Below are 10,053 nucleotides of genomic sequence, written 5' to 3'. Positions count from 1 at the left end.
CGAGGAAAATTAAATGTTTTCAGATATATATTATGAATACTGTAACTTACATATGTTTACACAAAAGTAAATAAACAAAACTCAATCAATCAAATTTGAAATAAAGGGCATTGTCTAATATTTATAAGAATATATAAACTGAATTACAAAGTTAAAATTATTTATTTCAAGTATATAAGTGAGCATTTGAACTTTAGGTAGAATTCAAAATAAAATCCACGTAGATTTTGCTTGGTATCTCTGCTTTTGCGAAAAACTAATCACCACTCCTCATCATTACAAATTGAAGTTTTTTGCATCAATCAAATCGGATTTTCATTCTCTCAAAAACTCGATTTCTAATTTCTGTACCATCAAATCGGTTGATCGGGGCGCCCGAAAACGTGCACGAAAAAATACGGACACACAAAACACACACGCTTCCATTTTTTCTGAGGTATGCCAAAATGTTCAGAAACCTTCAAAACGTGAAATGTTAAAAATTTCATTTTCGATTGTCGGTCCATTACTATAACTTACCCTACGGAAGTTAATAAATATAAAATGAATAAGTTGCTTTTTACAACTATGTATAAATAAACTAAAAAATGCCGCCCCAAAATAAGTGCCGCCCGGGCTATTTAATAAAAATTTTTTTATAATTTAATAAAAACTTTTTTATTTAAAAACAGTATTATTTTATTTATTAATATATACACTGGTATAAAAATCTAAATTAATATATACATTAGACAAAAGATAGCACAAAACCTTTCTGGGAGCCATAGCAGATTGATATGGTTCCAAATGTTAGAGAACCGATATTATTCCAAGAATCAAAACGCTTGCATCTATCTTTTATATTTAGCTATTTTTGTTATTTCCATTTATACAGTGGAACCGACTTTTTCTACTAAAAAAACCGGTTTTCGAATCCAATAATTTTCGTCAAAAACCGGTTTTTAAAACCAGTTTTTGAAAACCGACAAACCCTAGCTGATACCACATGAACTATTTAAAATGTTAACTCATCGCAAATATTTCGCGAACGAAAAATTGATGCATTTGAAATAAAATATGTTTATTCTAACAATAAGTCCGCTTAATTAGATTTTGTTTATATATATTTCATTCAAACTTATATAAACAACGTCGTCTCATCTAACAAGTTCTCACATTTTGTCTATAAGGAACAAATAATGAAAATTCTAGTTTTTATAATATTATTCATTTTTGTTGATTGATAATTTTTTATTGTTTGAATGTTTAATTACGGTACGGAAAGTTACAGCAATTTGCCTTAAAGCACGATGCCATGCGCCCCACTAGCTTGCTTTAATCTGACTGGGATATATCAATAACTGTCAAATATGTAGATATGTAGCTAAAGGAGCAAAAAATTGCAGTTTTTGAGAGAAATAAGCATCCTATTTGAATGATTCAAAAAAAAAAATCGTGTGTCGACAGAACTGTTTTTAGAAAATAAAAACATATCAATTTTTTTTTCAAATTTTAAAAATTTGTTTTTCGAATATCGAAAATAATTGTGATTTTAATTTTAATTATAGCTAAATTTCAAAAGTTCACTTATATACTTTAAATGAATAATTTTAACTTAGAAATTCAGTTTATATAATTTTTATAAATATGAGATATGTCTTTCATTTTAAATCCGATTGATCAACGGTTTATTTATTTACTTTTCATGTAAACATATATAAACGTCGTCGTCCAATTTATAAGATTATTTTGTCATTCATATACAAATAATATAAGTTACAGTATTTATAATAATCTATTTGAAATTATTTAACTTTCTCTGAATATTTCATTGCGGTACGGGAAGTTCCTGCAATATGCCTTGAGGTACAATGCCATATGCGCCACTAGTTATTATTTTACTCATGATCACTTTTGCACATGAGCACAATCCGCGTGCCTTTACATTTATTTCGTCGAAATTAATCGAAAGCGATCCACTGATTTTGTCTGCTTAGAAACTTTTAAATAGAGATATTCCTTATGCAGACATAAAGAGATCACATGTACTCGGTCAGTTCAAATATCCCGCGTTGGCCGCACATAAGTTACGCGGAATTCAAACAAAGGTATCATTTCATATGAGTTATGGGCGAGTCGGGATAAATCCACTACTATTAGTAACAGTAAAGTAGAAAGTAGACCATTCTTGTTTGTCCTATTAGATTACAATATCTCTCTCGGCGGGCGAGTTCTCATGTCAGGACTTATGTAACAGCATTCGAACACTACTTACACATGTACCCATATGTACGTGCAGGCAAAATATTACAACTTTAATTTAATACAGCATTGTTGCAATCTTACATTATATTGTCGTATTATTGCGTTGCACTCTTAAGAAATAATACACGATAATAAATTAAACAATAATTAATCATGTTCCCATATAATTACATATACCAAAACAATACACGTATTCGCATACGTAATATATCACCATTAGTATACGCGTGTTGATCAGAACTCTACTTTGTCAAAAGGAAATGAAGTGGGTATATGGTAAATTTCAACTGGAGATGTGATACATATTAAGTAGAATTATATTCGTTTATATAACATAAATAGTGGGGTGCATGGCATCGTGCCTCTAGGCATATTGCTGGAACTTCCCGTATTGTAACTAAAATAATGTGTACACATTTTGATGTACATATGCCCAATAAACATTTTTGACCGCCAAATGGCATTTTTATAACTTATTTTTATTGAGTCCATAACCGCTGGACTTGCCTTCCCAAAAATTAGTTAGTTCTTCATCTTGTCAATACAGGGCCGGGCGGTGGCGATATCGGTTAGAGCGTGGGGCTAGCACCAACTAGTCCCAGGTTCGCGTGTTCGATTTCCGCTACCGCCAAGCCTGACATCAGGCAACTTTGATGTCAAATTTTCACTTGAGGTCATAGATCTCAAATATATCCTCAAGTGAAAATCGCCTCTGACAGACAGACAGACAAAAGAATTTATTACAGTAATTAAGAATACATTTTGCATTGCTATTTTTGTTACATATTTTTCTACCCTTGGGTACTTTATACATCATTTCTGATTTTAATATATACAGTAAATGTTGATTGTTACTACAGCGAGATGTGTTACAAATTGAGTAGCAAGAAAAGAGGGATGAAAACTTTTCCTCAAAAAAAAAGCCACAGAGCAATATTTATAATTATACATAATTATACAAATAAAAAGAAAAACAAATAAAAGATTTATTCTTATCCAAGTATCAGTTGCCACTATGGGTCGATCAGTATACAGTTTGCATGGCGTGATTGCCTTACCAAATATCGTCTCTAGTGTATTGGCCGAGGCCCGCGATCTTAATATTAGGATGATCCCCACATTTCAGATAAAATTTTCAGTGAGCTTTTTTATATAGTCGAGCATTGTCGGTACGTCAGTCTGTTTGTGTATGTATTTTGAAGAGTAGTAATGTCTAGTCAGTGGGTCTCTTATTTTGTTAAGTACTAGTCGTAGTGTCTTATTTTGTAATGTCTGTAGTTTCCGTAAGTTTGTTTTTAGTCGTCGCGTTCCATGCTGGAGCAGCGTACGTCAGTAGCGGTCTTATTAGCATCAAGTGAAATGTCCGCTTGTTTTTCACGCTTAGCGGGCTGTTGTGGTTTAAGGGAGATCTCAGTAGATTTAACATCCCGTAAGCCTGTCCAATTTTTGTATTAATATGTTATGTGAAGCTGAGTCTATGGTCTAGGGTCACACCAAGATATTTCACATCCTTGGACCACTCAACTTCACAGTCCAATACTTTAATTTTGTCCAAGTCAGTCAGTCTAGTCATGGCATTTTTGGCTTGTTAGTAAATAAAATTGCCTCCGTATTTTGCGGATTGATCCTGATCTGCCATTTGTCAGTATATTGGGCAGCTTGTCTATGTGTGTCTGTATCTTTGTAGTCAGTAGCGTCGGTGATCGTGATGATTTGTATATGGCAGTGTCGTTAGCAAACGTCAGTAACGTGATGCCCAGGATCGAGCCTTGCGGTACTCCCGCCGTCACTTGTTTAATCGCCGAAAGTCCGTTGTCTACTTGTACGGTAAAGTTACGGTCTGAAAGATATGAGTGTTATGTTCTTGTAATGTATAGTGGAAAGTTGAGTTGGATAAGTTTATGTATAAGTCCGTCCATCCAGATGGTGTCAAACGCCTTCTCAAAGTCGAGTAACACCAATCCGGTATGGTTTCGTCTGTTAAAATTGAGAACTGTATTTTCTATGAGTTTTGTCAGTGGGTGTTGTGTGGAGTGTCGTTCTTTAAAACCGTATTGTGTGCCAGGTATGATTTTGTTGTGTCTTATGTGTTTGTTAAGTCTTTTGAATAGTACATTTTCGGCTACCCTACTCATTGTGTTGAGGAGGCTGATCGGTCTGTAGTGAAAATCGCCTCTCGTGGGTATAGTTGCACATATAATAAAAATATCAGCAAATACTTCGAGTCCTTATACCTAATAGAGACGCCGCTGGGTGTTGCTACTATCTTCTGGTTTATATAGTAAGATAACTATTGTTAGCAATCTCTGCTTAATGTTAATGCTCATGTAAAACAGATTGCAGAATAAAGTAAATAAAAAAATAAAAAAGAATCTTGTCAATACAAGTAAAATGCTTTTGAAATATTAAAATCGGACCTTCCGTTCTCTTAAAAACTGACTTACCGTTTTCGGCATTTTTCGCACCGTATCTTCAGAACGTCTAAAACCTGCCTTCGCCAAAACTAATCAGCACGTCTCCTTATCAATACGAAACGAATGTTTTTAGATTTATTCAAATCGGTTGATCGATGTTCCTGAAATCGTCGACGAAAATTTGTATCCGCCCACACACACCACAACAAACACACATATACACATACACACTACACACACATACACACACACATTTATAATACACATACAATATCAAAATTGAAAAAAAAATTCTTACAAAAATTTGAGAATATTTCGAAATTTTCAAGAAAATCGAATATTTTCAAAAATTTCCAAAATCTCAAAAAATTAGAAATTTTTTTTAAAAAAGTTAAAAAATTTCAAAATTTTGAAAAAAATTCTAAATCATCAAAAAAATCTAAACCTCAAATAAAAAGAACAAATTTCCTACAAACATATACAAAGTTGTTTGTAGAATACGGTGGTCGCCTAATTATAAGTTTACAGCAGTGATTCCCAAACTTATTCATCTACCGCCCCCTTTCCAGAAAAAATGTACTCAGCGCCCCCCCTCTAAGCCAATTCCCGCAAAATATTCGCATGCAAATTTAAGGACCCGCCACTTAGGTAACAGCGCACATTCATTTATTTGCATATTTAAATTAGCCTTACTGGAATTTTCTGGAGCGCAAGAAAATGTTCAAAAACTATAACGAAATATTTGAAATTCTCCACACTTGAATAACAATATCGAGCTACATGCGCAGAATTTTGTGGCAGGAATATTAACAAATCATAATATTTAATAATCGTCATTACTTGCTTAGTAAATCATATGTTACTATACACACAGATACACATTTGATGATGAGATGGTGATCATTGCGTATCTTTACATTGTTCTGAAATATTGAATTAATTTTTCAATTAGCTGCATATTTTGCAAGTTAATTTTAGTATGCAAATCAGTTAATTAAATTATAATTGAAAATATATAATTAACATATCCAAAAACAAAAACAAACTAAATTAAATGCAATAACTTAATAAAACATAAACTTAATTAATTAATAAACATTCTCTAAAACTAATGATAATTGATTGAGCATAACAAGTATAAAATAATATATAAACGTTGTTTATTCAACATACATATCGATTAAAGCTTTCACCATTAATATTAAAATTTAGTATTTTAAATATTTTATTTTTATAAAATATATTAATTTTCAACGAAAATCAGCACTTTCAGAAGACACAAAGTTTTTCAACAAATTTAATCATTCAAAACAAAAATCGATTATATTTCAAAAACAAGAAGATCCAGCACATTGTTTGAAATATAATTTATAAAGTTTGCCACGAATTTAATATTAAATTAAAAATCTTAATTTGCAACAAACCTTAATATAATTTTAAGTGCACTTTAATTGTTTTATAAGATGAGTTGATAATTTTAGTTAGATTCAACCATCTTTTATATAACCTCTATAAAAGCTTACACGTGAGTGGGGTAAAGAAAACCAACTGATTCTTTACCCTGGTGTAAACAATAGAAAATAGTGAATAAAAATGTAAATTTAGTTTAAAAAAAAACAATTTTACACGACATATGTTAAACAAATCGTTAATCCAACTACGAAATACGAAATACGGTACGAATAAGATCAAGATTATATACAATGTTATCTCGGTAAGGAAATATACTCATTTTGTATTGATTGAGCTATTATTTCGTAAAATCGATGCTATTAAAACTATTTAAACTATTGCATTGAATTCAACATATCTATAGAAGTTACAATAAAAATTCATTTCCACAAAAAAATCTTTTCCCCCAAATAATATTCTACATTTCAAAGCTAACTATCGTTGTTTTTATTAACTATCTATCACTGACAAAGTGGGTATGAGTTAGATGAAACTACTAGCAGCTGATGAAACAAATATAATACGGGAACAATAGTGTTTCGATTCAACGCTTCCCACTGAATCCTAAAAATACAATAAATTGAAAAATACTGCATTTGAACGTACGTTTGAATCTATGTTAATGGATGTAATATACATATAGCAAATTTATTTTACGCTAATAAATAAAAATATACGAAGCGTGACAATCATAGCGAATTGAAAGTAATGATTTTAGTACATTTTTACCGTTATTGCACATTGCAACGTATAAAAAATATGTTTTGCATATTCACACGTTATTCCAATAAACTCTACGAATATTTAAAAATTTATTATTTTCATCAGTATCACTGTAACAAATACATAATGTTTAAAAACTGATGAAAACTGTAATTTTTTAATTATAATATATTATTGTTATACACATTACTTAGAATACTTTTTTAATAATCACATTTTTTTAAAAAATATGTTAATAGTACTCAAAACTTAATGAGCTGTTGCATCGACTTTTCCAACGCTTTTTATTGATGGTAACCGGTTGAACTATCGCCACGTGAATATACTCATAATTTTTTTCATTATTACTGAAATGTCCGGTAAAAGCTATTTTTACTTTGAAGAACTACATTGCTATCTACATTTCCAAGTAAAAACCGTAGTCACTATTGCTTGACATCAGGCTTTCGAAGTCCATTGCTCATAGCTACGGTGGAGTCCGACATATAAATGAGTTTTTTTCAAATTATAAAAATCCGTCATTAAAATAAAATCGTAATATAGTGGGGCGCATGGCATAGTGCCTTAAGGCAAATTGCTGGAAATTCCCGTACCGTAATTAAATATTCGAAGAATGAAAATAATCAATAATTGTTTTGAAGATTATTATTATATATACATGCTGTAAATTTGTAAGTTATTTTATATTGGGCGATGAGCGTATTTTATAAACAACTCATGTGTACGTTTACAAGACTCCATTTTTAACTTCCCGTAGGGTAAGTTATAGTAATCGCAAAAAAAATCGAAAATGAAAATTTTTATATATCTTTACATTTCAGAGGTTTCTGAACATTTTGGCATACCTTAGAAAAAATGGATGTAAGTGTGTGTGTGTGTGTGTGAGTGTGTGTATGTATGTATGTATGTATATATGTATGTACGTGTGTGTATGTATGTGCGGATACAAATTTACGTCGACGATTTCGGGAACACGGATCAACCGATTTGAATAATTCAAAAAACATTCGATTTGTATTGATAAGGAGACGTGCTGATTAGTTTTTGGCAGAGGCAGGTCTAGCCGTTCCGAAGATACGGAGCAAAAAGTGCCAAAAACCGTAACTCAGTTTTTAAGAGAACGGAGCGTCCGTTGAATAATTCAGAAAACATTTCACTTGTATTGACAAGGTGAAGAATCAATAAAATTTTCATGAAGGTAGGTCTAGCGGTTTCGGAGATATGGGGGAAAAAGTAAAAAAATAAGCCATTTGACGGTCAAAAATGATCATTAGACATATGCACATCAAATTATCAGATATTTTATAGAGATTTTAACAATAAGTATACATTTTGTTAACATTCCTATGGGTTCCGTACTAATGCTTATGCGTTAGACAGCGACGCGGCGCTTACGCGCTTTATATTTTGACCCTATGCAGTCAAAAAAAAAGTAATTTTTTGTCCAATTTATAGTTTCTCAAAAATCTTATTTTTTCGAAGTAATTTTTTTTCAAAAATGTAATTTTTAATTATTTTTCAAAAAAATAATTTTTGGTACGAGAAGTTCCAGCAATTTGCCTTAACGCACGATGCCTTAATTGCCTTAAGACAGAATTCCACTTACAGCTAGTTTTAAATTAATTTTTTTTGATTTTTCGGTGTACATTTTCCTACGTTGAAAACTTCTTAATAATGGTTCGAGTGTAACTCTACATATGAATTTCATTATCTATTTCTTTCTTACTTACTTCTGAATTCTTAATCCGTATGATGATTAAGAAATTATTAAATAAAATGAAAGTAGAAATTAAAGACAAATCTATCAAACTGATATTGATATGTCTGGTTAATATAAAGCTTGATGCTTATTAAGTTTCACAATATTAAATATGTAGACAGATGATGCTGAATATATTTTTTGTACAATGTTCTGAAAACAAATGACAAACTCGCAATCTGTCGTTCGATAAACAAATACAGAGTAGAAATCAAATCTCATTCTAAAATTAATTGATCGGGGAATGTTTACCGTTGTAACAATGATTCGGTAAGCTCTGAACAAGTATACGATTGACTTTTAAACTCACCTTGTTTGATTATTTTCTTACATATAAAATATTTGACAACGTTTCAGAGGTGATCAAAGTAAGGACAACATGGTGAAGCCAGAGAGTAAGAAAGCTACAGAAGGCAAAAAGCATAAGCCTGAATGCCTTCCAGCAGGAAAATACTGTCTTATCAGTTGCGATATGGATACAACTAGACGGAGGTTAACAGATGAAATATTTCATATAGCAGCGTACAATTTAAATAGACAATTTTCCCAATACATCATGCCATATGCAAATTTAAACCCAAGTGTTAAACGAAGACATAATATTCGTGTTACATCTGATGACCGTTTTAGAGTTTTGAGAAGCAATATAAACAATAAGGTTATAAGAACGAAGTCAGAAATATTTGGGTTATTAGATTTTTTGAATTGGTTAGAAGAAGTCAACTCAGAGTCAGATGGAGCAGGTGTAATTCTCATATTCCATGAACCTAAGAAAATTGTAAATTTTAATTGTATGTTAAATCTTACATGCTCTTACAAGCTCTCCAACGTTACGATTTACTTGGAAAGTTTAATGAAATTGTTAAGGGTTTTGCAAATGGACATGAATTAGCCGAAAAGAAATGTTCAACTACCATGAAGTCTTTTAACCTTAAAGTTTTATCTAGAGTTTTACTAGATCAAAAAGAACAATTCGATAATGCTTCAAATAGAGCAAAAATTATTTGGGAAATAGCTCAACATCTTGGTCAAGGTAAACAAAAGGACTTAGCAGCTGGTATTGAAGATCCAAATCGTGTAATATTAGACAACATGGTAGAAGTAGTTCGCCTGTATTCTTATCCTACTTCTGTAGAATTAGGTGAACTGAAAGAACTGCGCAAAGTAGCTGAAAGAAGCAGTTCATTTCAGCCAATATTTAGTGCAGCGGGCAAAATGAATTATCGGGATATTCAGCACATAAATGCTTTAAGATCAGTATTGGCTGAAGGCAAATCTGATTATAATACCATGAAAAGTACATATGAAACAGATGGAAAACAAGGCCTAATAAAGGAATTGACCAATTTGAAAATTACAAGAAAAGATCAACAACATGATTTATTAGAGATATTGGACTCCCATTTTGATCCAAAACGTACTGCCACTTTCCCCAATACAAAAACGCAAAAAAAAAACTGA

General features: G+C 31.4%; 1 protein-coding gene across 1 annotated transcript; it reads left to right on the top strand.

The window, feature by feature from the left end:
• Positions 1-8,971: 8,971 nt before the first annotated feature.
• On the top strand, positions 8,972-10,053 carry LOC113375018 (maternal protein exuperantia-1-like). Its single transcript, XM_026614971.1, has 2 exons — positions 8,972-9,335; positions 9,413-10,053. Exons 1-2 carry the CDS (start codon positions 8,972-8,974, stop codon positions 10,051-10,053), a joined length of 1,005 nt encoding a protein of 334 aa, XP_026470756.1.

This window comes from Ctenocephalides felis, unplaced genomic scaffold, assembly GCF_003426905.1.
Source record: "Ctenocephalides felis isolate EL2017-DRISC unplaced genomic scaffold, ASM342690v1 CF-g0.4_SCAFFOLD_01886, whole genome shotgun sequence".
NCBI lineage: Eukaryota > Metazoa > Arthropoda > Insecta > Siphonaptera > Pulicidae > Ctenocephalides > Ctenocephalides felis.
The sequence above is the reverse complement of the archived record's forward strand: the minus strand, read 5'-3'. Positions and strand labels throughout refer to the sequence as shown.

What these genes read in the sequence shown, in the direction of transcription:
- LOC113375018 (XM_026614971.1), top strand. Translation starts at nt 8,972, where the DNA reads ATGGTGAAGCCAGAGAGTAAGAAAGCTACAGAAGGCAAAAAGCATAAG. An exon ending in CTCAGAGTCAGATGGAGCAG is followed by an intron (nt 9,336 to 9,412) that starts GTGTAATTCTCA and finishes TGCTCTTACAAG; the next exon opens with CTCTCCAACGTTACGATTTA.